The sequence below is a fragment of the Hyperolius riggenbachi genome, chromosome 6 (genome assembly GCF_040937935.1).
Source record: "Hyperolius riggenbachi isolate aHypRig1 chromosome 6, aHypRig1.pri, whole genome shotgun sequence".
NCBI classification, from domain to species: Eukaryota; Metazoa; Chordata; class Amphibia; order Anura; family Hyperoliidae; genus Hyperolius; species Hyperolius riggenbachi.
The window spans coordinates 375,964,469-375,992,022 of NC_090651.1; the positions used below are offsets into that span (position 1 = coordinate 375,964,469).

Consider the following 27,554-nt stretch of genomic DNA (forward strand, 5'->3'; position numbering starts at 1 on the left):
CGCAAGTGTGAACGGGGCCTAAGATAGCTCCAAATTGGGAAGAAATCTGTAAGTACATCTCTAGAATAACCAAAATTCGAGTTTCTCCTGAACCATTACATTGCCTGCTGGGTGAAGTGACGACCCTAGCTCCTACTAGAGCTCAAAGGTCTCTATTGGGATTATTACTATTCTACTACAGAAAAAGCATTTATTACAGTGGAAGCAACCAGATCCTCCATCACTCTCCTATTGGAAAAGTCTTATAAATTCATCACTACACCTGTATAAGGCAGCGTACATTGCCAGAGGTTGCCCAACCAAATTCCAGAGAGTATGGGGTGTATGGATAAAGAACCGAGAAACAGTTTCGTCAGATTGAAATATCATCCTAACTTAAATCGTTATGTTTGATGAATACTGGGGTTTTGTCAGTTAATTAGTGTTTGAGATTGTATGAGGGTTCACTGTTTCTTTCTCACGGGATGGGAGTGGAGAGGAAGGGGTGTTTATAATAATAAAGGTACGCACATGCTAAAAAAGTAATGTGTTCAGTTGTGATATGACACATTAGTACACTGTATGCATTCAGATAACAAAATCTGTATTTAAATTGCCATTGTTTGTACCGTTGCTGTCTAATGCGCAGCTTCCTTTACTGACGTCTTCTTGATGGTTGTATGTTATAATCCCCAATTGTATGTTTCTGGGGACTGTTGAATTTATTTGTTTGTTCTCTTTTTCTTAAAAAAATAAAAAGAAACTTTAAAATAAAAAAATAAATAAAAAAAAGAGTTGATGGGAAGATGGATGGAGCCAAATACAGGGCAAACTTGGAAGAAAACCTCTTGGAGACTGCAAAAGACTTGAGACTGGGGCGGAGGTTCACCTTCCAGCAGGACAACAACACTAAACATAAAGCCAGGGCAACAATGGAATGGTTTAAAACAAAACATATCTATGTGTTAGAATGGCCCAGTCAAAGTCCAGATTTAAATCCAATCGAAAATCTGTGGCAAGGTCTGAAAACTGCTGTTCACAAACGCTGTCCATCTAATCTGACTGAGCTGGAGCTGTTTTGCAAAGAAGAATGGGCAAGGGTTTCAGTCTCTAGATGTGCAAAGCTGGTAGAGACATACCCTAAAACAGGGGTCCCCAACCTGGGGGCCGTGGCCCCCTTGGTGGTCCCTGGGCAGTTTTCTGAGGGGCCGAGTGTATATACTACACTCACAATCGGAGGAAAAAAGGCAGGAGGGGGACTGCCGCCACCACTAACCACGACCCCCAAATCCCCGCCCCCCTCCCCCGGGCCCCAGAGAAAACTTTGGTCGGTATAGGGGGCCCCGGGCTCAGAAAGGTTGGGGACCCCTGCCCTAAAAGACTGGCAGCTGTAATTGCAGCAAAAGGTGGTTCTACAAAGTATTGACTCAGGGGGATGAATAATTACGCACACCCCACTTTGCAGTTTTTTATTTTGTTAAAAAATGTTTGGAATCATGTATGATTTTCGTTCCACTTCTCACATGTACACCGCTTTGTATTGGTCTTTCACGTGGAATTCCAATAAAATTGATGCATGTTTGTGGCAGTAATGTGACAAAATGTGGAAAACTTCAAGGGGGCCGAATACTTTTGCAACCCACTGTAGTACTGCAGTCAGTGCTAGTAGTCGTTTCTACAGAACTGCTGTGCTGTGAGCAGTGCCAGTGTGACAGTTAGTGTGCACTAGTGTCTTCTCCTCTGCTGTCTGACTGTCACTCGGCACTTGGCACGTGTCACGTGAAACTTGGCACGTGCCGGAATCGATGAAATTCAAAATTCCTCCAGAATTTTGTGAGTAGGTTCAGAATTTAATTAGATTGAAAATCTGGCCATTCAGACCATCCTTAGTAGTATAGCATATTTGCATTTTACCTTGGTATGCAATAAAACAGAATGTTGTCATTCATTTGTATTTACTTTCCACATAAGCATATAAACAGTAGTTACATAGTTTGTCTAACTTGAAAGAAGGCAGACATACATATAAATTTAAATGCAGGATCAAAGTGCACATTTACACCTCCAATTCATAAAGGGTTGTTAGCAAAGCTAAGAGGAAATTGTAAAAACAGAAAATGCTCCTGAGATGAGTGATACAGCTGTGGGTTAGCTAACTGCCTCTATTTTTGGACTAGGGGAGTGCTAACAGTTTATAAAAAGGCTCCCTATTTGTGACAGGAGTCTATTACACCTCAATTGAGATGGTAGACTTTTTGAATTGTTTTAAAGGAATTGATTGTCAAGACGTTAGCACAAGAGTCCTTTTCAAAAAGGGGTAAGTAACATGCAAGCAAATTGAAAATGTGAATGGGCATCTGGGGTGGAGTAGGGGGTGATGGTTAGTGTTGGGCGAACACCTAGATGTTCGGGTTCGCGAACGTTCGCCGAACATCGCCGCGATTTTCGGGTGTTCGCGCCGTACTCCGAACATAATGGAAGTCAATGGGGACCCGAACTTTCGTGCTTTGTAAAGCTTCCTTACATGCTACATACCCCAAATTTGCAGGGTATGTGCACCTTGGGAGTGGGTACAAGAGGGAAAAAAATATTTGAAAAACAGCTTATAGTTTTTGAGAAAATTGATTGTAAAGTTTCAATGTAAAGTTTCAGTACACAGAGTGGCAGTAAACACAATGCTATATAGTGTGGCTGAGCGAGCGGTGTACTACTATTCCCAGCAGACACAAAGTGGCAGTAAACACAATGCTATATAGTGTGACTGAGCGAGCGGTGTAGTACTGTTCCCAGCAGACACAGAGTGGCAGTAAACAGAATGCTATATAGTGTGGCTGAGCGAGGTACACAGAGTGGCAGTAAACAGAATGCTATATAGTGTGGCTGAGCGAGCGGTGTACTACTATTCCCAGCAGACACAGAGTGGCAGTAAACAGAATGCTATATAGTGTGGCTGAGCGAGGTACACTGAGTGGCAGTAAACACAATGCTATATAGTGTGGCTGAGCGAGCGGTGTAGTACTGTTCCCAGCAGACACAGAGTGGCAGTAAACAGAATGCTATATAGTGTGGCTGAGCGAGGTACACAGAGTGGCAGTAAACAGAATGCTATATAGTGTGGCTGAGCGAGCGGTGTACTACTATTCCCAGCAGACACAAAGTGGCAGTAAACACAATGCTATATAGTGTGACTGAGCGAGCGGTGTAGTACTGTTCCCAGCAGACACAGAGTGGCAGTAAACAGAATGCTATATAGTGTGGCTGAGCGAGGTACACAGAGTGGCAGTAAACAGAATGCTATATAGTGTGGCTGAGCGAGCGGTGTACTACTATTCCCAGCAGACACAGAGTGGCAGTAAACAGAATGCTATATAGTGTGGCTGAGCGAGGTACACTGAGTGGCAGTAAACACAATGCTATATAGTGTGGCTGAGCGAGCGGTGTACTACTATTCCCAGCAGACACAGAGTGGCAGTAAACAGAATGCTATATAGTGTGGCTGACCGAGGTACACAGAGTGGCAGTAAACACAATGCTATATAGTGTGGCTGAGCGAGCGGTGTACTACTATTCCCAGCAGCGACACAATGACTGGGGGGACCCTGGCTAGCGTGGCTGGAGCGCGAACTACCCTGCCTGCCTACCCAAAGCTAAACCCACAGACAAATGGCGGAGATATGACGTGGTTCGGGTATTTATTTACCCGAACCACGTGACAGTTCGGCCAATCAGAGCGCGTTCGGGTCCGAACCACGTGACCCGTTCGGCCAATCACAGCGCTAGCCGAACGTTCGAGGAACGTTCGGCCATGCGCTCTTAGTTCAGCCATGCGGCCGAACGGTTTGGCCGAACACCATCAGGTGTTCGGCCGAACTCGAACATCACCCGAACAGGGTGATGTTCTGCAGAACCCGAACAGTGGCGAACACTGTTCGCCCAACACTAGTGATGGTGAGTTCCACAAGACATTACTTCTAGGAGATCATTTTTTAATGTTCTTCAAGAAAAAAAGAATTCTATTGCATTCTGGAATGGAAAAAGTACCAAAAAGGAGGTAACAAGTATATTGTATTTTCTTGCTTGCTGTTGGCTTGAAAGGTATTTTATTTATAATGTAAAAATATCACTTAGGAGAAAACATAAAAGAGAAAAAGTAAATTAGTTTGAACCCTTAGGCCCAGATGTAATTTACTTTGTCTGCTAGGTGATATTTTCACAACGTTTAAATACAATGGCCTCGATTCATAAAAGTGCTGTCGGGAAGGTAACGTCGAGCGGGGAAACACCGCTGTCAGTATTTCAGCCTTCTGGGTGGTAATTCATAAAAATGTTTCTAGTTGTGATAGGAGTGCGGAGATATTCCGCTGTAGGCTGGCGTTAGGCTGTCAGGAGACATGCGGAAACAGGAGAAGCAGGCGGAATCCCTCCGTGCGGTGTTCTCTCTGCAGCTGCTTGGGAGGTCTGTCCCATTTACTGCAATGTATTCCGCACGCTTCTCGCCACATCAGAGGTAGCGGTAATACCCGTCCGCATACCACTACCTCTAATCTTTATGAATTACCATTTGTTACTTTTGTTAAGATAATCACCGCGCAAGGCGGTGATTTATCACTCTGCTCGCGAATGTCGGCTTTTCATGCGGAAATAGCCTTTATGAATACATATTTTGCTGTGTGGTCGGTAAAGTGAGCGGTTTTCTGCATTTCCGAATGCGGGAATGCTTTATGAATCGAGGCCAATGCCCTTTAAACCACCAGCAAGCAAACAAATACTCAAAATAATTTTGAAAGTATTTTTTCATCTAGTTTTGGTACTTTTTCCATTGGAATGTGCTAAAAGGTTATTTTAAATTGAAAATGAAAAAATATCACCTAGGAGAAAACTCAGGAGAAAAAGTAAATTGCATATGGGCCCTGTGGCTTCCCTTTAAGCCACCAGCAAGCAAGTAAATACTCAAAATACTTTTATTACTTTTCCACTTACTTTTTGATACTTCTTAAGTTGACACATGCTGAAAGGGTATTTTAAAGAGAGAATGAACATTTTTATCCTAGGAGAAAAAGTTAATTGCATATGGGCCTTAGTGCTCTACATAGTCCTTAAAGGGGAACTGAAGAGAGAGGTATATGGAGGCTGCCATGTTTATTTCCTTTTAAGTAATACCAGTTGCCTTGTTTCTGGTTGTATTCAGCTACTACTGCAGAGAAATAGACCAGCAGGGCTGCCAGGCAACTGGTATTGATTAAAAGGACATAAATATGGCAGCCTCTGTTTACCTCTTACTTCAGTTCCACTTTAAAGGAAGGTACTTATACAATTCAGCTTTTTTTTGTGTGTAACCAGCCTACAGAACTGATTTACTAAGCAATCAAAGGGTCACTAGAACTGAGTGATGGTGCATAAGACATTATGGGCCATATGCAATTTTTTTTCTCCTAAGAGATAATTTTTCATCTTCGACTTCAAAAGAAAAAGTACCAAAAAGAAGGTGTAAAGGTACTATTAAAATTATTTTCAGTATTTTTTTTTGTGCTGGTAGTTTAAAAGACATTTTATTTAATTTTATTTAAAAAGACACTGAAGCGAGACTAAATCTCGCTTCAGGTCTTATGTATAGCAGGGGCACATGTGCCCCTGCTAAAACGCCGCCATCCCGCGGCTTAACGGGGGTCCCTTCACCCCCAACCCACCCCCCGCAAAAGATGGTCGGAAAATGGTCGCTGGCTGTCTCTCTTCCTGGAGGCAGGGCTAACGGCTGCAGCCCTGCCTCCCAGTGCGTCTGTCAGACGCGTATCTCCGCCTCTCCCCCGCCCCTCTCAGTGAAGGAAGACTGAGAGGGGCGGGGGAGAGGCGGAGATACGCGTCTGACAGACGCGCATGAGGCAGGGCTGCGGCGGTTAGCCCTGCCCCAACCAGGAAGCGCTCCCCCGCTGCACGGAGGGGGTTTGGGGGGACAGGGACCCCCGTTAAGCCGCGCTATAGCAGCGTTTTAGCAGGGGCACACGTGCCCCTGCTATATATGAGGTCTGAAGCGAGATCTATTCTCGCTTCAGACTCTCTTTAAGTTGTGAATATATCCTCTAGGAGAGAACTCAGGTGAAAAAGTGAATTGCATATGGTTTTATGGCACTTAATCAATTACCATTTTTTTCCAAAATGATCTCTTAGGAGAATTATTTTTTTATCTTTTCTTTAAAATAACTTTTCAGCATCCTAAAATTAAATGCTCCCGTCAGGGCCAGTCGGCGCAGACGCAGTCCGCGTGTTTGCCTGTCGCACTACCATTGGCAGGAGCGCTCTGCGTCTGCAGTATGCTCCCAGCCACAGTCTGTGCTGCCAGGCTGTGCATGCGCAGTCGGCTTTGGACTGGAGGACTTTCTGGGGTCAATTGCAGAAGAACCCGGAGGCGGAGGAGGACGGCGAGGGAGCAATACACCTGGAGAGGGCTGGGGGTAGCCCCAGTTGTGTATATTTTTTTTCTTTAGTGCCCATTAGTGTTGGGCGAACAGTGTTCGCCACTGTTCGGGTTCTGCAGAACATCACCCTGTTCGGGTGATGTTCGAGTTCGGCCGAACACCTGACGGTGCTCGGCCAAACCGTTCGGCCATATGGCCGAACTAAGAGCGCATGGCCGAACGTTCCCCGAACGTTCGGCTAGCGCTGTGATTGGCCGAACGGGTCACGTGGTTCGGACCCGAACGCGCTCTGATTGGCCGAACTGTCACGTGGTTCGGGTAAATAAATACCCGAACCACGTCATATCTCCGCCATTTGTCTGTGGGTTTAGCTTTGGGTAGGCAGGCAGGGTAGTTCGCGCTCCAGCCACGCTAGCCAGGGTCCCCCCCAGTCATTGTGTGTCGCTGCTGGGAATAGTAGTACACCGCTCGCTCAGCATTCTGTTTACTGCCACTCTGTGTACCTCGCTCAGCCACACTATATAGCATTCTGTTTACTGCCACTCTGTGTCTGCTGGGAATAGTAGTACACCGCTTGCACAGCCACACTATATAGCATTCTGTTTACTGCCACTCTGTGTACCTCGCTCAGCCACACTATATAGCATTCTGTTTACTGCCACTCTGTGTCTGCTGGGAATAGTGGTACACCGCTCGCTCAGCCACACTATATAGCATTCTGTTCACTGTTCTGTGTCTGCTTGGAATAGTGGTACACCGCTCGTTCAGCCACACTATATAGCATTCTGTGTACTGTTCTGTGTCTGCTGGGAACAGTAGTACACCGCTCGTTCAGCCACACTATATAGCATTCTGTGTACTGTTCTGTGTCTGCTGGGAACAGTAGTACACCGCTCGCTCAGCCACACTATATAGCATTCTGTTCACTGTTCTGTGTCTGCTGGGAATAGTGGTACACCGCTCGCTCAGCCACACTATATAGCATTCTGTTCACTGTTCTGTGTCTGCTGGGAATAGTGGTACACCGCTCGCTCAGCCACACTATATAGCATTCTGTTTACTGTTCTGTGTCTGCTGGGAATAGTGGTACACCGCTCGCTCATCCACACTATATAGCATTCTGTTCACTGTTCTGTGTCTGCTGGGAATAGTGGTACACCGCTCGCTCAGCCACACTATATAGCATTCTGTTCACTGTTCTGTGTCTGCTGGGAATAGTGGTACACCGCTCGCTCAGCCACACTATATAGCATTCTGTTTACTGCCACTCTGTGTACCTCGCTCAGCCACACTATATAGCATTCTGTTTACTGCCACTCTGTGTCTGCTGGGAATAGTGGTACACCGCTCGCTCAGCCACACTATATAGCATTCTGTTCACTGTTCTGTGTCTGCTTGGAATAGTGGTACACCGCTCGCTCAGCCACACTATATAGCATTCTGTTTACTGTTCTGTGTCTGCTGGGAATAGTGGTACACCGCTCGCTCAGCCACACTATATAGCATTCTGTTCACTGTTCTGTGTCTGCTGGGAATAGTGGTACACCGCTCGCTCAGCCACACTATATAGCATTCTGTTTACTGTTCTGTGTCTGCTGGGAACAGTAGTACACCGCTCGCTCAGCCAGAGTATATAGCATTGTGTTTACTGCCACTCTGTGTACACCGCTCAGCCAGACTATATACCATTGTTTACTGACACTCTGTGTACACCACTCAGCCACACTATATACCATTGTTTACTGACACTCTGTGTACACCGCTCAGCCAGACTATATACCATTGTTTACTGCCACTCTGATTCTGCTGGGAACAGTAGTACACCGCTCGCTCAGCCAGACTATATACCATTGTTTACTGACACTCTGTGTACACCGCTCAGCCAGACTATATACCATTGTTTACTGACACTCTGTGTACACCACTCAGCCACACTATATACCATTGTTTACTGACACTCTGTGTACACCGCTCAGCCAGACTATATACCATTGTTTACTGCCACTCTGATTCTGCTGGGAACAGTAGTACACCGCTCGCTCAGCCAGACTATATACCATTGTTTACTGACACTATATAGCAGACTATATAGCATTGTGTGTACACCGCTCAGCCAGACTATATACCATTGTTTACTGACACTCTGTGTACACCGCTCAGCCAGACTATATACCATTGTTTACTGCCACTCTGATTCTGCTGGGAACAGTAGTACACCGCTCGCTCAGCCAGACTATATACCATTGTTTACTGACACTCTGTGTACACCGCTCAGCCAGACTATATACCATTGTTTACTGACACTATATAGCAGACTATATAGCATTGTGTGTACACCGCTCAGCCAGACTATATACCATTGTTTACTGACACTCTGTGTACACCGCTCAGCCAGACTATATACCATTGTTTACTGCCACTCTGATTCTGCTGGGAACAGTAGTACACCGCTCGCTCAGCCAGACTATATACCATTGTTTACTGACACTCTATGTACACCGCTCAGCCAGACTATATACCATTGTTTACTGCCACTCTGATTCTGCTGGGAACAGTAGTACACCGCTCGCTCAGCCAGACTATATACCATTGTTTACTGACACTCTATGTACACCGCTCAGCCAGACTATATACCATTGTTTACTGCCACTCTGATTCTGCTGGGAACAGTAGTACACCGCTCGCTCAGCCAGACTATATAGCATTGTGTTTACTGCCACTCTGTGTACACCGCTCAGCCACACTATATAGCATTGCGTACTCTGCCAGTCAGTGTGTATATTGCTGGGATCAGTAATACTCCACTCACCGTCAACCACTATATGAGCTCAACATGAGTTCCCCAGAGACCTCCGCTGTGAGCAGCACTCCCAACAACAGCAACAGCCAACGCCCCACGCAAGCTATAACATCCACCCCAGCAGCCAGTGGTCAGCAGCAGCCCTCCCCGGAGGAGAACGTTGTGTCCATCAGTCCGTCGCCAGAGCGATTAATGAGGGCTGCCATTGAGGAGATGATGGGGCCTGATGTGGAGGAGGAGGTCTGGCTCAGGCCAGCATCCCAAGTTAATGTTGAGGACGATGAGGGGTCTGTGTCTGGGGATGTTGGGGTGGCAGAGGTGGTGGGTGGGTCAGACTCAGGAGAAGAGTTGTATGATGAGGATGATGATCGGGACCATCTGTATGTGCCTCAGAGTCCGACCCCGGAAAACATGTTGTATCGTGTGTTTAGGTACTAAAATCTGCGTTCCCTCCCAGTAGTGTTGGGCGAACAGTGTTTGCCACTGTTCGGGTTCTGCAGAACATCACCCTGTTCGGGGTGACTATATAGCAGACTATATAGCATTGTGTTTAATGCCACTCTGTGTACACGGCTCAGCCACACTATATAGCATTGTGTTTACTTCCACTCTGTGTCTGCTGGGAACAGTAGTACACCGCTCACCCGCCACTGTATAGCATTGTGCTCTGTGTCACTGCTGACAATAGTGGTACACCGCTCACCCACCACTGTATAGCATTTCTGTACTGCCACTGTACTGCTGCCAGTCAGCGTGTACTTTAAGGATAAGTGAAATGAGGAAGAAATCCGGTGAAAGAGGGAGGGGCAAGGGAAGAGGTGTTTCCCCTGACGGTTCACGTACAGGCCACAGGGGAGCACCCAAGAAAACCCACTCAATACTGCCCATGTTGTCCAGGACAACAACCCTCACAGATCCAAAAGAACAGGACCAGATAATTACTTGGATGACCTCTCAAGCGTCCAGCAGTGGGTTAAGCAGCACCAGCACATCACGCACGAGGTCCGAGTCCTCAGCCAGTTAAAGTCTGGGCTTTCTTTGAAGACTGCACTGAGGATGTTACCATGGCGATTTGCAAGGTGTGCAAGACCCGCCTGAGCAGGGGGAAAAGTATTAACAACCTCTCCACCACCAGCATGAGCCGCCACATTCTATCCAAACATCCCACTCTGTGGGCAAACGCGGCAGGACAGGGTACCACCAGCAACACTGCCTCCCTTGGGTTCACCAGACTCACCACCAGACCCGCCTCAGCAGCAGCAGTAGCCCAGCCATTGCGTGGTTCACAACATTCACAAACATCAGACGATGCTGACACTGTCACTTTCCGGACTAGTGCTCTTGAGGTCTCCCAGTGTTCATCAAACACAACAACCAACAGCCCTTCGGTGTGCAGCGCTACGGTTGAGTTGTCTGTTTCTGAGATGTTTGAGCACAAGAGGAAATTGCCAGCAAATGACCCCCGGGCCGTGGCAGTAACAGCCAGCCAGCATAGCCAAGCTTCTGGCCTGCGAAATGCTGCCATATCGAGTGGTGGAGACAAACAGCTTCAAGGGCATGATGTCAGTGGCCATCCCACGTTACGTGGTTCCCAGCCGCTACCACTTTGCGCGCTCTGCAGTGCCTGAGTTGCATGAGCACGTGGTCAGCTAAATAACCCGAAGCTTGAAGAATGCCGTTGCCTGCAAGGTTCACCTCACCACTGACACCTGGACGAGTGCGTTCGGCCAGGGTCGATACATCTCCCTTACCGCGCACTGGGTGAACCTTGTGGAGCCTGGCAGCGATTCCTCACCTGCTACGGCGCGGGTGTTGCCCACGCCGCAAACAGCTGGATAACAACAGCAGCACCTACCTCTCTGACTCCTTCTCCTCCAACGCATCTCAAAGCTGTACCTCATCCGGAAATGCTAACCCAGCACCAGCAGCAGTAGGATCGTGGAAGCAGTGCAGCACAGCTGTTGGCATGCGTCAGCAAGCGTTGCTGAAGCTGATCTGCCTTGGGGATAAGCAGCACACAGGGGAGGAAATTTGGAGGGGAATAAAGGAACAGACGGATTTGTGGCTGGCACCGCTGGACCTGAAACCGGGCATGAAGCTAGACACCTGGCACGAACTGGCAATGTACGCAATAGAGGTGCTGGCTTGCCCGGCAGCCAGCGTTATGTCGGAACGCTGTTTCAGTGCTGCCGGAGGCATCATCACAGATCGGCGTATCCGCCTCTCCACAGAAAATGCAGACCGTCTGACTCAAATTAAAATGAATCAATCCTGGATTGGAAACGACTACGCAACACTCCTGGACCCCAACCAAGTAACATGACCGATGAACATCTGGGATGGTTTAGCGTTTCCGGTCCCTGTTTATTGAACCTCTCATCTGTATTACATTTATGACTGCATGGCGGCAAAAAGCATTGCTGCTATATCCGCACGCTTTTTGTCCTCATGCAAGGCCTGGGTTGTTGTGTCTCACAAAGCGTGGCCTTCTCCTCCTGCGCCTCCTCCTGTTCCATCACGTGTGCTGCTGCTGCTGCTGGGTTACCGTTGCCGCGTGGTCCCTGTTTATTGAACCTCTTATCTTTATTACATTTATGACTACATGGCGGTACAAAGCATGCTATCCGCACGCTTTTTGTCCTCATGCAAGGCCTGGGTTGTTGTGTCTCACAAAGCGTGGCCTTCTCCTCCTGCGCCTCCTCCTGTTCCATCACGTGTGCTGCTGCTGCTGCTGCTGCTGGGTTAGCGTTGCCGCGTGGTCCCTGTTTATTGAACCTCTTATCTTTATTACATTTATGACTACATGGCGGTACAAAGCATGCTATCCGCACGCTTTTTGTCCTCATGCAAGGCCTGGGTTGTTGTGTCTCACAAAGCGTGGCCTTCTCCTCCTGCGCCTCCTCCTGTTCCATCACGTGTGCTGCTGCTGCTGCTGCTGCTGCTGGGTTACCGTTGCCGCGTGGTCCCTGTTTATTGAACCTCTTATCTTTATTACATTTATGACTACATGGCGGTACAAAGCATGCTATCCGCACGCTTTTTGTCCTCATGCAAGGCCTGGGTTGTTGTGTCTCACAAAGCGTGGCCTTCTCCTCCTGCGCCTCCTCCTGTTCCATCACGTGTGCTGCTGCTGCTGCTGGGTTACCGTTGCCGCGTGGTCACTGTTTATTGAACCTCTTATCTTTATTACATTTATGACTACATGGCGGTACAAAGCATGCTATCCGCACGCTTTTTGTCCTCATGCAAGGCCTGGGTTGTTGTGTCTCACAAAGCGTGGCCTTCTCCTCCTGCGCCTCCTCCTGTTCCATCACGTGTGCTGCTGCTGCTGCTGCTGCTGGGTTAGCGTTGCCGCGTGGTCCCTGTTTATTGAACCTCTTATCTTTATTACATTTATGACTACATGGCGGTACAAAGCATGCTATCCGCACGCTTTTTGTCCTCATGCAAGGCCTGGGTTGTTGTGTCTCACAAAGCGTGGCCTTCTCCTCCTGCGCCTCCTCCTGTTCCATCACGTGTGCTGCTGCTGCTGCTGGGTTACCGTTGCCGCGTGGTCACTGTTTATTGAACCTCTTATCTTTATTACATTTATGACTACATGGCGGTACAAAGCATGCTATCCGCACGCTTTTTGTCCTCATGCAAGGCCTGGGTTGTTGTGTCTCACAAAGCGTGGCCTTCTCCTCCTGCGCCTCCTCCTGTTCCATCACGTGTGCTGCTGCTGCTGCTGCTGCTGGGTTAGCGTTGCCGCGTGGTCCCTGTTTATTGAACCTCTTATCTTTATTACATTTATGACTACATGGCGGTACAAAGCATGCTATCCGCACGCTTTTTGTCCTCATGCAAGGCCTGGGTTGTTGTGTCTCACAAAGCGTGGCCTTCTCCTCCTGCGCCTCCTCCTGTTCCATCACGTGTGCTGCTGCTGGGTTAGCGTTGCCGCGTGGTCCCTGTTTATTGAACCACTTATCTTTATTACATTTATGACTGCATGGTGGTACAAAGCATGCTATCCGCACGCTTCTTGTCCTCATGCAAGGCCTGGGTTGTTGTGTCTCAAAGCGTGGCCTTCTCCTCCTGCGCCACCCTCCTCCTGTTCCATCACGTGTGCTGCTGCTGGGTTAGCATTACCGGTCCCTTTTCCTGGAACCTCTTATATGTATTACATTTATGACTGCATGCCGACAAAAAGCATGTTACCTGTGCAAAGAAAACAGACATTTCCCGCATTTAAAAGACAGTTTTCCCTTTGAAACTTTAAAATCGATTTTCTCAAAAACTATAAGCTCTTTTTGCTAAATTTTTTTTTCCTCTTGTACCCACTCCCAAGGTGCACATACCCTGTAAATTTGGGGTATGTAGCATATAAGGAGGCTTTACAAAGCACAAAAGTTCGGGTCCCCATTGACTTCCATTATGTTCGGAGTTCGGGTCGAACACCCGAACATCGCGGCCATGTTCGGCCTGTTCGGCCCGAACCCGAACATCTAGATGTTCGCCCAACACTAGTGCCCATCTCAGGTTCCCTTCAATTGTAGAGTGCTGAAACAGAACATGAAAATTATCTTCTAGGACAGTGATGCTTAACCTTTTAGAAACCGAGTATCCAAATTTCACAAAGTGCCAACATAGCAATTTAAAGGGGAACTTCAGCCTAAACAAACATACTGTCATCAAGTTACATTAGTTGTGTTAATCAGAATAGATAGGTAATATAATCTCTTACCCACCCTGTTTTAAAAGAACAGGCAAATGTTTGTGATTCATGGGGGCTGCCATCTTTGTCATGGGGGCAGCCATCTTTTTGGTTGAAAGGAGGTGACAGGGAGCAGGAGACACCATTCCAACTATCCTGTGTCCTGATTACCCCTCCCAGCTGCACACGCTAGGCTTCAAATGTCAAATTCAAAATGTAAAAAAAAAAAAAATTGCACCAAAACACCAGAACGAGAACAGCAAAATCAGAAATCCCATCATGCTTTGCACAGCATCAGGGGAAAACAGCCCGGGCAGTTTTCTTCTGTGCAGCTAAAAATGAGGCTTGTATAAGAGAAACAAAGTTCTGATGCTGTGAAACTGTTAAAGAAACGCAAAGCTTTTTCAGTGCTGCTGAGTCGATTTTTAGTCCGGAGGTTCACTTTAACCTAAATACTAACGTATAGGTAGCTACAGGTAACCCCAAATATTAGGCAGTGCCCCAGTATACGTAACCAGAGCTACTACCAGTATGAGGAAGCCCTAGGTAGCCCCCAAGTATGGGTAGCCTACCCAATAAAAGGTAGAAAGAAGGGGTGTAATGATCCGCTCAGCTGTCTGCACAGACGGACAGCTGTTTGACCATTCCTTAAGTCTGAGGGCTGCAGGTCTCTGGAAAAGTGACCTGTCTTTGCTTTGCAAGTTTCATACCTGCTTTGCTGCTGAGGAATTTGCATACATTCGTTACCTTTGCTGGTCATCTTCATGGTTTGCTACTGATGAACTCTGCTAGAGTGTCAGCCTTGCCTGTTTGTCAAAGATTATCTTAGAGTAATTCTTGGGACTGTACTAGGCATTCCCTCTAGTGCAGTCAGATTGTGTTATCTGTTTTGCCTGTACAGTCTTTGTGTTGCGATTGTCCTGTCGCCAGCGGCGGTCGACAGGAAAACGTTCTGTCGGTCTGGGGTTGCTAACCAGAGCAGCGGTTGTTACTGGTAGCCCCTTCTGTTCTTCTGTCTGAATTGCATTAGCTCTAATGGTAGTGGCAGTGCTTCCTTCTGCTGCGATTGTCCTGCCGCCAGCGGCGGTCGACAGGAAATCATTCTGTCTGTCTGGGAGTGTAGGCCAGAGCTGCGGTTGCTGCTGGCTGCTCCATCTGTCTGGATCGCACTTGCCCTAGTGGTAGTGGCAGTGTCTCCTTCTGTATCTCAGCCTTTGGGGTGTTAACTAGAGCAGCGTTTGCTACTGGTAGTCCTTCTGTTTATTTGTCTGGATCGCACTTGCCCTAGTGGTAGTGGTAGTGCCTCCTTCTGTATCTCTGCCTTAGGGGTGCTAGCCAGAGCAGCAGTTGCTACTGGCAGCCCCACCTGTCTGTCTGTCTGTCTTGTCCTGTGTGTACGCCTGCTGTTGTCTGGTGTGAGGCAACCGATTAGCAAGCGTCTACGCAACCTGTTTGTCTGTCTTGATCGCTTGCTTTCACAAGCGTTCATTCTGTCTGTCTCAGTCTATTTGTGTGCATTTGTATTACTTGTGGTTAGTTAGGGTAGCACGCTTATCACTGGGTGATTAACGCGCGGTGATCGTGCTGAAACGCGTTCGCTGTTGCGAATGAGTGCGGTGTTCTCGTTTAGCTAGCGTTTGTTATTTTCCTTATCTTCTGATTGTTGTTTGCTGTGCCTTTGCTACTCTCATGCTCTGTCCTTCTCAGTCTGGTGTCTGTTGGCAATCGCCATTCTTGCGATTGCATTCGCGCTTTCTTTCCGTTGATGTGTGTTCATTGTCGCTGGGGAGCGACTAGATTGGTGAACACACATTCTGTCTGTCCCTGTGCTATTTCTCTTGAGGGCCATTCAGCCCTACTTGATCCTGCTCGTACAATTCCCATTTGGCATCTGTGGCCGTGCAGAGGCTGTGCTCGTCTGCACTCCACAGCTCCATCTGCTGGTGGGAATTACCCTCTACTGGTGCATTGCACCTAACCTGGGTTCTCCCAATTACACGTTTGTGGAGGATATCCGCCACGTCAGCGCACGTCTGGTGCGTTGACCACGGAAACGATTCCGCAAACGTTACAAGGGGCCCCAGCACAGGTAGCCAGAAGAAGCTCTACAGTATATGTAGCAAGAGAAGCACCCAGTATAAGTAGCCAGATGTGCCCAAAGTACAGGTAGCAAGATGAGTCTGCTGCTGACCCCCTTGTCATCTGATCCCTACACCACCAGCTAGGGAGAAAGCACATGTGCCCACAGAGAGGCCACTGAGTGCTACCTCTACCTATGTGCCATAGTTTCGCCACCACTGTCCTAGGGGAAAACTTAAGAGAAAAAGTGTATTGAATATTGGCTTATGTGTCACTAGGGATGCTGCGATACGGATTTTAGTATTCACTTGGTCTTCTCTACCCAAAATGACCTTCACTAGTAACAGGGAGGGGCCAAAATGCAATTAACTTTTTCTCCTGAGTTTTCTCCTAGAAGATATTTTTTTAATCTTGTATGTTAAACATTTTTTTGGTATTTAGCAAACAAAAAGTAGGTGAAAAAGTATTATCGAAATTATTCTTAGCATTTTCTTGCTTGCTGGTGGTTTAACCCTCCTGGCGGTTGATTGTTTCATGTAAAGCTACCAGAGTGGTAGCTACATGAAACACCACTAGAGGGCGCATGTGTCCCTCTAGTGCGATCGTAGCCGGCATCAATAGCAAACAGGGGAACGCGTATATAACGCGTTCCCCTGTTTGGCTTTTCCTGTCGCCATGGCGACGATCGGAATGACGTCATGGATGTCAGCCGACGTCCTGACGTCAGATGCCTCCGATCCAGCCTATAGCACTGCCTGGAACTCATTGGTCCGAATCGCCCCACTAGGGGCTGAGATATCCTCCTGCGCGGCATAGCCCGAGCTCAGCTCGGGCTTACCGCCAGGAAGGTTAAAAGGCATTTTATTGACAAGTTGTAATAATATCACCTATGACAAAAAGTGAATTGGATATGGTCCATTATCTCACTTCACTGAACTGCTCCCCTAGCAGTTTTTCCAGTAAGAGGTTTTTTTTAATAAAATGTTGAAATTAAAAAATTTTCGGAGATTTTACCTTTAGCCAATTGACTGTGTACTACTAAATAGTGGCAAGAAAACAAATCAATGTTGCTCACTAAAGGGATTTTTAAACCTTTGTTGATATCCATATTTCACATGTTACCTATAGAACATCTGTAAGGGGTACATTATCTTTTTAACTTTATCCCAGTAGTTGATCCTTTTCATATATATATATATTTTTATATTGATCGTAGTCCATGATCTGGTTTAGGATTGGAAGCCTTGTAAGTTCTTACATGTGAAGATGAGTATTGCTTTAATGAATATTAAATAGGTCATTTAGATTTTGGAGTTCTTCGAGAACTCTGCAAAAGTACAAGATGTGTTACTATTTCAGTAGCATAACTATGTAAAAAAAAAAAAGTACACGTGCAATGTTGTGTAATGGATGCCACTAGCATTACTGCACATACAGCAGATTGTAAAATGTACCTCTCAATGGTCTCTTAGGCCTGGAACCTACTAGCAGACTGTTACAAAGCAGTTACTAAGCAGTTATGACTAAAAAGTTCTTACTAATGTAATGCTATGGGTGTAATCCCACTAGAGCAGGGGTCTCAAACTCAATTTACCTGGGGGGCCGCAGGAGGCAAAGTCAGGATGAGGCTGGGCCGCATAAGAAATTTCACAATCGCCGCGCATCGCCGCCTCTGCCCGCCCCTCTCACTCTTCCTTCACAGAGAGGGGCAGGGAGAGGCGCCGATCCGCGCGGCCAAAGCTGAAAGCTCTGCCTCTTCCAGGAAATGCCGGCGCATTGCCCCCGGGGGATCTGCAGCCCTCGTTTAGCGGCGGGGATGCGGCGGATTACTTGGGAGCACTGAAGCGAACTATAAGGAAGCTTTTGCCGGCGAGGGCCACAAAATATTGTATCGACGGCCGCAAATGGCCCATGGGCCGCGAGTTTGAGACCCCTGCACTAGAGCAATGTGATTTTATAAAAAGAGCCCTAAATCTTGCAGGTCTGTTGCAATCCACCACACTGCACAATCAGCTAGCAAGTAGAGATGTCGCTAACATAAAATTTTCCGTTCGCAACTGGCGAACACGAGCTTCAGCAAATGTTCACGAACATGTGAATCTGGCGAATCTCCATAGACTTCAATGGGCAGGCAAATTTAGAATCCTAAAAAGACTGTTTCTGGCCACAAAAGTGATGAAAAAGTTGTTTCAAAGGGTTTAACATCTGGATAGGGGCATGCTCCAGGGCCTCTGTCATTATCACTAAATTGTGTTTGAACTGTTGCAGCATATTCTCAGTGTTTGTCTGAGAAGTGCACAGACAGAGCACACTGGCACTGAGCCACACCTCTGCCCACCTATAGTGATATCTAGATAGGGTTAGGCATCAGTTGGGGGTTTGGTTAGATTTAGGGATTGTTTTTTTGGGGGGGGGGGGGGGGCTAGGGCTATTCACTGATAGAGGGGGTGGTCAAGTTAGAACAGGATCAGGTTAGATTGGTAAGCCTTTGGCAGGGTCCTCCCTCCTTGTACATCCTACCTGATCATGCATCCTGCTCACAGAATAATGTAAATTTGTATTATTAGGACTACTACTACAGTGTAGGGTCTGGCATTGTGTGTCTTTCAGAATATTACCTGCAATGTGTTGTCTGTCATCCCTATTATCATTGAACAACAACATCCAGAAGGAGCACCACAGTGGCAAAGTATCAGTGTGCTAAGGTCAAGGTCTCAGTGCCCACAGAGACCCACAGCAATCCAGACATCAAGTAGGACCAGCACCACTGTAGAAAGTCGTATCAAAGCTCTTTTATTGAATAAAAATGGCTCAGCAATGACAGACGCTGTTTCGGGCTATGCCCTTTATCAAACTACAACAGCCTATCCCTAATATCATTGTCTGTAACCTTATTTATTGAACAGCGCTGCGTGATATGTTGACGCTATATAAATCTAGTAAAACGTAATAAATAATAGGATAGGAAATGGTAAAATATTAATAAAAATGATAAATTTTACTATTATAAGTACAAAGATATTATTCAAGTGGCTATTTTAGATGCCCAAATGCCCTTCTTACATGTACACCTCTTCCCCACCTCTGGTGCCCCATATAAAATTAGTATACAAACCTTGTGACTCAGAATATATTACCATGTACAGCAGCAAAATGTCATTTAACTGAGTTAAAAAAAGCATTTTTTTTATTGGAAAAATGTTTTTAAATTAATTTTCTCAAAAACTAAAGATATTTTTGATTTTTTTTACTTGTTTCTAGTATTCTCCCTAACCATTCTGGTGTGCACAAACTTTTTTTTTTGCAATTTATGTGACTGCCGTGTGCCTAATTTCATGTAGCATGCAAGACTCACAAATGAATGAATTACATTTTGAAATTGTAATTATGCGTAGTCATAACTGTGAAATTGTACACAACATTTTGCACTAGCGAAATTAGCGCATTGCCATCATCACTAGTTATTGTTTTAGGCTGCACATTAGAATGCTTATTGCTTCACCATCGCGGGTGCCTGTTTCAACTGAGGTTCTAATGTTTGCTATGATAGTGAGTCTCCAAAGTTGGCTGAGATCCAGCTGTGGTCTCAATTACAAACTTTCTATCCCCCTCTCACCACCGGAGAACTTCTTGGCTTTGCTAATAATGCAAAACCCTGGTGATAATATCACTAGGAAAAGGGAACAGTCATGGCAGGGGTATGTGGAGGTTTGCATGGGGCAGACGGAAACATGGCAGAAGTAGGAGAAGGCATTTTGTAAAGGTGTACAGAGGCGCCAAAAGAGTAAAATACGCTAAAATCATCTAAAAACATTCAGGAGGCGGTGGTGGACCAGCCACTCCAAACAGACAACTAATGGTTAACACTATGTTCACACGATATTATTTTTTCTTTATAATTTGTACATCAAAATACCATACACAGCCTTCTGATTATGCTTTTTCGTCTCTGTCAATTACAGTATGTTACTCCTGTTGTTTTGTTGCCTGATGAAGCGGGATTGTGCCCGTGAAACGAGTTGCCAGTTATTACTAGGAGTATGTGAATAAATTGTCTTAACCATATCGACAGCATCGTGTCTGTTTGGAGTGGCAGGTCCACCACCGCCTCCTGAACGTTTTTAGATGATTTTAGCGTATTTTACTCTTTTGGCACCTTTGTACACCTCTACATAGTAAGTTATCCACCCTTGGTGGAAGGGTGATACACCCTCCCTTTCTTCTATCCACAGAGAGCGACATCTTAATCCTGAATGAGGACAGGTCTAATCTCCACGCTTGCATCTTCAGTGGTTGCCTACGCGGTAACCCTGGTTTGTAAGTATATTACTTATGTGTCATTTAATCTTCCCACTTCTAATACATACTACACTATATTGGGCTCTCGGTTTTTTTTGCTTTATAGGAGAAGGCATGCTGATCTATATACATGCCAAATTTGGAGTTGTTGTCGTGTACGGGGGCTTTGCAATTAGGCCGAAAACAAAAAAACGTTACTGAAAATGTGAAAAGAATGGTGGATTTTGGCTGCAATTTTGCTAAATTTTCACTGGGTGAAAAACAGTGAGATCCACTGAGAAATTAATTTCCCGAATTTTGCCTGCTCATTACTACCATTCTAGTGACTAACTGAGATTAATTTTATTTTAAAAGGTGTGAAGCTGTGGTAGTTGAACCTGAGCTGGTCACAGATGGACCTGCATACACATCCTGTACTTTTTGCTTTCCTCCTGGGTGAGTTACCATCAGATAGTAAATTGTTTAAAGCACTACTGAGTATTTTAACATTTTACTGTATACATATCTGAATACAAGTCGACCTTGTGTATTAGTCAACTCCAATATTCAACCTCTTAAGATAGAATTTTTTATTGACTCCAGTATAAGTTTACCCAGCTAAGTTAATGGCAGCACTTGGGACCCAGGAGGGGTTAATGACTGCACTGCATACAGTATTGCAGCCATTAACCCCTCCTGTCCCTTAAAGCGGTTTAAAACCCTGACATAAAATTCAATAAAAACATGTTTTCCTACTTGCTATATGCCATACGGTTATGATTCATATTTGCATTTGTGCATAAGTATTATTATTCATTTATAAGTTATAGGTTCCCAAAAGTACAGTTTTTTGCTTTGTGAGCTGACTTAGCATTTTATTAACCTCCCTGGCGGTAAGCCCGAGCTGCGCTCGGGCTATGCCACGCAGGGGGAGATCTCAGCCCCTGGTGGGGCGATTTTTATCCTGTAAAGTGCTGTACGCGCAGCTAGCACTTTGCTAGCCGCGCGTACAGCTTGATCGCCGCCGGTCTTGCAAGAGGGCCCCCCGCCAGAGCCCTGCGCTGCCTGGACCAATGAGTTCCGGGCAGCGCTATGGGCTGGATCGGAGACGTCTGACGTCAGGACGTCGGCTGATGTCCATGACGTCATTCCGATCGTCGCCATGGCGACAGGAGAAGCCAAACAGGGGAGCGCATTATATACGCGTTCCCCTGTTTGCTATTGTTGCCGGCGACGATCGAACTAGAGGGACACATGCGCCCTCTAGTGGAGTTTCATGTAGCTACCACTCTGGTAGCTTTACATGAAACATAAAAAAAAAATTTTTTAAAATTGGATTTCTGCAATTTTTGCAGAAAAAATTAACCGCCAAGGAGGTTAATAACTGTTTTTATTCATTCATTCAGTCAGGCAGACAAGCTTTGACTCTCTCTCTGTGTCCACTAGCCTCTGCACAGTCAGAGAATGTGTCACATTCCACACTTGATACATTTAAGTAAACATAAGATTACATTGTTTAACATTTGGATGTGGCTGCGCTACTGGCAGGGGAGCTTCTAAAGCCTGTGATTAACCCTTTGAATGATGTTCTAGTAAAAAAAACTGGTTGTATATAAAGCTGGTTGTATATAATATGCTGTGAATATTCTATTAGAGCAAAGAAGAAATTCTGGGTTATATTCCGCTTTAAGTACAGCCAAGTACAGCCTCCAGGCCCCAAGTGCTGCAATTACTCACTCCCTTTTATGCAGCCCAATATTTCCCCCCCTGCCCCTTTCCTTGTTATTTGTTGTGGCCGGGACTTTCAGACCGGTGTTTTCTTGGTATTTCCTTTCCTCAAATTATCACTTACCACTGGGGAAATTGCTGCAAATGGGAATGTCACTATTAGTACACACATTACTCAGTGTGCTCAGTGTCGCCTGTGACTCGTGTATAAGTCCACCCCTATACTTTTATGAAGTGAATCAGACCTAAATTTCTAGACTTATACTAGAGTATATTTTTATTTTTTAAATGTGTTACTCTGTCACAAGGCCATATTATATTGCTGAACTCACCAGCACTAAATGCTGGTGAGTTGTTATATTAGGCGATGCTCCCATCACCTAATCCAATTTAGGTTTAAACCCCCTGGGCTGAAAATAATTCACTTGGGTGATATTACCACCCAGAAAGTTGTCAACACTCGATCCAATTACATTTTTCATGCTGGCGGGACATGATGCTTCCCGTCAGACATGACCGTTAGCTTAGATATGAAAAAAGCTGGTCTAAACCAGATAACGCACGTCGTCACCGCTGCATCTGGGGGTCTCTGCAGATTTCCGAAGCCCCCAGCTGTGCCGGTCACCCGCCAGTAAGTAACATACTGCCGCTAATCACTCGCCGCCTCTCGTCGCAAGTCTCCTGACGCTGTAATCACAATGTACTGTATGTGTGAATTTAATTACTGTGTACGGCAGCCCTGGCAAAGCATCTTTGAAGCTCCCACCAGGGCTCCCCATTGGTTCACTGTCTGGACCATTTTCATTGGTACAGACATTGGACCAAATGGTAGCCCCGGCAGGAGCTTCAAAGATGCTTTGCTGGGCTACCAGTACACAGTAATTACAGCTAATCACAGCTGCGGGAGGGCTTCAGAGATGTGCAGCGGCCCGAGGGGGAGCTCTGGAGGTCTCCTTATGCAGCGGTGGAAGATGGCAGCAGATGTTTGGCGGGTGTGCACGCGTGTGTGGGGAGCGAAGAACAGCACCACAGTACACGGTAAGGCCTCACTCCCCATCACCCGGAAAAAGGGAACCTCATTAATGCTTTCACCTATTGATCGACCATCATGCAAAGGAAACCGGCAATAGGATTTGCTGGTAACCCTTGTGCGATGGCAAGGTGATACATAGCTCACATCTGCAAGCTACTTATCACCTTGAATTGGATATGGCCCAGTGTCATATTTTAGTTTATGAACTTCAAATCATAGGGCCCCCAACAAAACATTGTTGAGAACCCCCAACATCCACATCAACAACCTCTTCCCCAATGGTCCCCCCATGAACAGGAAGCCCATCTTCCAGGGGACATATTATAAGTGTTTATACTCAGAGGTTGGCGCTCACAGTGCTATATGACACAAATAAAACACAATCTATTTGCAGCAAAAATGACACCTTCCTAATTCACACCAAGGTTAAAGTCCACCACTATTTCTCATGTGGAATAAAAAAAACACAAAGTTCAAGCAGTTCCCAGACTGAATTCCATACAGTGCTCTTGTATATTTCACAGGGGTTCCTATGTCAGAGTTCCCTCTAAGATGCCACAGGAGTTCTCATACACCATCCTATGATTAAGCCACTGGACAGGACAACCTTCACCACACCCTAGTGAGAGACACTCACCGTAGTGCATTTGTGGCGGTGATGCATTTTGCGGGCACCCAGCATAGTATAATACGTGGGTAATTTGCATAAAAGAAAGTAATTAGTAGGGGGGGGGTGAAGTGGATTAGGTGGGGGCACAAATTTAATGGACTAGCATGGTATGGGATGCAGGGGGCCGCAGAGTGTATCACCGCATTGCTGGAGGGGGGGGGGAGGGAGAAAATGTGGGTGGTAGTTGGGAGGAAATTGGGTGGAAGTATGGAAGTATAGTATTATATATGTAAGAGAATGTAAGGGTGTAACGATGAAAAAGTGTTTTTTGGGAACCGAATGGCATTCAACAGGAGCTGCTGGTAACATATATGCCTGAGATATGCGCCTCCATTAGATGTAATGCGGCGACGAGAGAGACGGTAAGCGCAGCTAGAGGGCGGATACACTGCCTCTCACGTGGAGAGGGAGAGAAGGGTCGTAGTATTGAGATTGGTCTCTTAAGGTGTCCTGGTCTACGCTTCTGATGAGACACGTATGACGAAACATGTAAGGCAGGGCCAGGACGCGGAAGAGACTACTGGACGCACGAGGGTGACGGCGTGATCCAGGGCAGAGGGAGTACACGGACGACCGAGCGCGCTGCGGTCAGCACTCCATCACCTTCTGGTGACACCTATGCCAGCCGGCCACCAAACGGGGGAGAGCCCGTGGTAAACTCTACGCTTGGTTTTAATCTGGACATTGTAAGTGCAATATTTTTTTATAAATTTTATTAAAGTTACAGTATTACACTATATAAGCCTTTTTATTGAGGTTGGTTTGCAAGGAAGATATCTGCAAGGAGGAGAGGATCTGGGATATAGCGAAAGTGGTGGGGGACGACCCGATAACGGTCCCAAGGTGCCAATAGACCCAACAGAGGGTCTTACCACACGGTGAGTGTCTCTCACTAGGGTGTGGTGGAGGTTGTCCTGTCCAGCGGCTTAATCATAGGATGGTGTATGACAGGCATGGGCAAACTTGGCCCTCCAGCTGTTAAGGAACTACAAATCCCACAATGCATTGCAGGAGTCTGACAGCCACAGTCATGACTCATAAAAGCAAATGCATTGTGGGACTTGTAGTTCCGTAACAGCTGGAGGGCCAAGTTTGCCCATGCCTGGTGTATGAGAACTCCTGTGGCATCTTAGAGGGAACTCTGATATAGGAACCCCTGTGAAATATACAAGAGCACTGTATGGAATTCGGTCTGGGAACTGCTTGAACTTTGTGTTTTTTATTCCACATGAGAAATAGTGGTGGACTTTAACCTTGGTGTGAATTAGGAAGGTGTCATTTTTGCTGCAAATAGATTGTGTTTTATTTGTGTCATATAGCACTGTGAGCGCCAACCTCTGAGTATAAACTATTGAATTACATACAGAGGAGGCGAACCAATGGGGAGTTAGTTGGCCCTAATAGCCAGCGTGCAGTGTGTATTTTTGAAATATTATAAGTGTGTTCTCCATGCCCCCCTCATCCCAAAAAGTTTGTTCTCAACAACAAACAACCTGGAGGTATGTTCCTTGTATTTGGAGGAGAGAGGGAAGGACGTAAGCCCCCCTTGCAGCTCTGGCAGTTCCTGCAGCTGCAGGGCTTGTTTCTCCTATAAGTACATTTTGTCCTTGGTCATATTGCTGTGTTCTCCCCATTTTCTTGTGACACAATGTCAACCAAGAGGCCAATCACTACTAAAGATTAATAGATATATTATTGTAACACCTAGAAATGTTTCTTCTGTAGAATAGAAATCACCTCAATCTTTTTTTACGAATGAAAGGACACACAAAGTTATTGGAAATATACCTGTCATGCACTCATCTGTAGCTGCTGGGACTTGTGGTTCTGCTTGACTGGTCCCTGCCCCAATAAAAGTCTGCCCCCCCTAAAGAGACACTGAAGTGAAAAAAAATGTATGATAAAATGAATTGGTTGTGTAGTACGGATAATGACTAGAACATTAGTAGCAAAGAAAATATTCTCATAGTTTTATTTTCAGTTCTATAGTGTTTTTTTATAACATTGCATCATTCTCTAATATTTGCAGTTTACACACTACTCAGCATTCTAATGGTGGCCATACATAGTACAATAAAAACATTTGATTATCCCGTTTATTCGATCTAAATGATCGAATCGAATGAAAGTTGAAAATGTTTTTTTTTCAATCAAGAAATTTGAACGATTATCCCGTTTTTTCGAGAAAAATCAGATCGGACATGCTGGAAAATTTTTTATATTCGATCTCAAATGGAATAATCGAACTAAATTATCTAATCGAAAAAAAATGACAAATTGTACCATGTATGGCCACCTTAAATGATTTTACAGAGCAGGCCAGTGAACTATTGACCTGTACCGTGCAGGGAAAAATAAAATACAATGACTGACAGTTGAGATAACAAGCTTCAGAAGCTCTCTGTGACTTTGAACGTTGTGGAGCTCAATAGCTCTTTTGCATAGATAACAACTGGAGTTTCTTAACTCTTCCTGTACTGGAAACAATATTAGACTTATGTCTCTGCTCCTAATGTTTTATTTCTTAGCTGTACTACACATACAAATCATTATATCATCATTTTTGTTCGCTTCAGTGTCTCTTTAAGTACACCACTGCCCAATGCCCCTGAATACTGCTGGGCGTGTATTGGACTGCTGCTTTTTCAGACCCTTTTCTTGACCTACATTTTGGATTGCCACCTACAATGACCTCTCCTATTACAACTATGTCCCTGTCTGATCTCTGGATTATCCATCTGTCTAGTGGATCTATCATGTATGATCCCTGGCTCGTCCATGAGCTTGAGTTTGTCTGACCCCTGGACTGACAGTTATTTAACCTTTGGTATTGACCACTGGCCTAGTTTCTGAAACTCATCTCTACTTGACTGTCTGGTACATCATTGGTTTCCTCGGCCTCAGATTCAATGTCCTGTATGCAAAAGTCCCGGAGCAACTGAAGTTGGATAAAAGTTTTCAGTCTCCCATTCAAGCGGAGTCATTTACATTTTCTTTTTTGTCCCCTTTATTTATTCTCAAAATCTAATGATTTACTACATTTATAACATGTTTAAAACAGTAGGATCAGCCATACTATGCCAGGGAAAAAAAACACACATATAAGTAGATAAATACTTGACCTACTTACATAACACATGTATTATACTGTCCACATTTTGATTTCAGTGAATGTTATATAGTAAATTACGAGAATTCTGTTAGTGGTGGGGGCCATGTCTTTTGCCCACATTTAAGGCCAACTCGTGATGTCATTTCTGCCCTTTACTTTTTTTCTTGTCTCCTCCAATCGCTGAGTCGCCTCAGCCTTGCTTGTAAACACAAGTGAGTAGGGGATTAGGTTTCAGATAAGAAGCTGGCAGGGAAATAAAGGGAAGAGGAGGAATAGATTATAGATAAAAAGAACCCCCAGCATGCAATTCTTTGGCACGACTACTAAAGGGCCAGTGTTCCTTAAGTATGTGATAACTCCAAATTATAACAGCAGAAAAAGTTTTGAAAGTTTTGAATGCAGGATTAGCATCTTTATCACTTAATACACTCAGACCAGTTGCTGTTGAAATTTGATTTTTATGGTGACGATACCGCTTTAACAAAAGGCAATGTTATTTTTCATTTGAGAAGCACACTGATACAGAAATAATTGTTTCTCTGTTTTAAGCCCTAGATATCTCAGTTGGTCTATCACCTACTGAAAACCAACCAAGATCAACACAAGGTAAGTTTTTAAAAGTGTAAAGTGTATTTTAATCACAGAAATTGGACATCATTATTTTAGTTTGGTTTGACTAATATGAAATCTAATAGACTATCCTTATTTGAAACAATTTACATTTGTTGTTTGCAAACCACTGTACCTATAATCTGTCCTGCACTGTCTT

The 27,554-nt window shown here is 45.5% G+C and overlaps 1 protein-coding gene across 6 annotated transcripts in view; it reads left to right on the forward strand.

Moving 5' to 3' along the window:
* The first annotated feature begins 2,224 nt into the window (after nucleotides 1–2,224).
* The window catches only part of LOC137521964 (uncharacterized), a 159,883-nt gene continuing 134,553 nt past the window's right edge, over nucleotides 2,225–27,554 (forward strand). For all 6 annotated transcript variants that reach the window (XM_068241931.1, XM_068241933.1, XM_068241932.1 and 3 more), the window contains exons 1-3: nucleotides 2,225–2,296; nucleotides 20,618–20,698; nucleotides 27,335–27,391. In XM_068241931.1, the coding sequence (XP_068098032.1) occupies nucleotides 20,656–20,698; nucleotides 27,335–27,391 (100 nt within the window). In that variant the 5' untranslated portion in view covers nucleotides 2,225–2,296; nucleotides 20,618–20,655. The remainder of the gene's footprint in view (nucleotides 2,297–20,617; nucleotides 20,699–27,334; nucleotides 27,392–27,554) is intronic.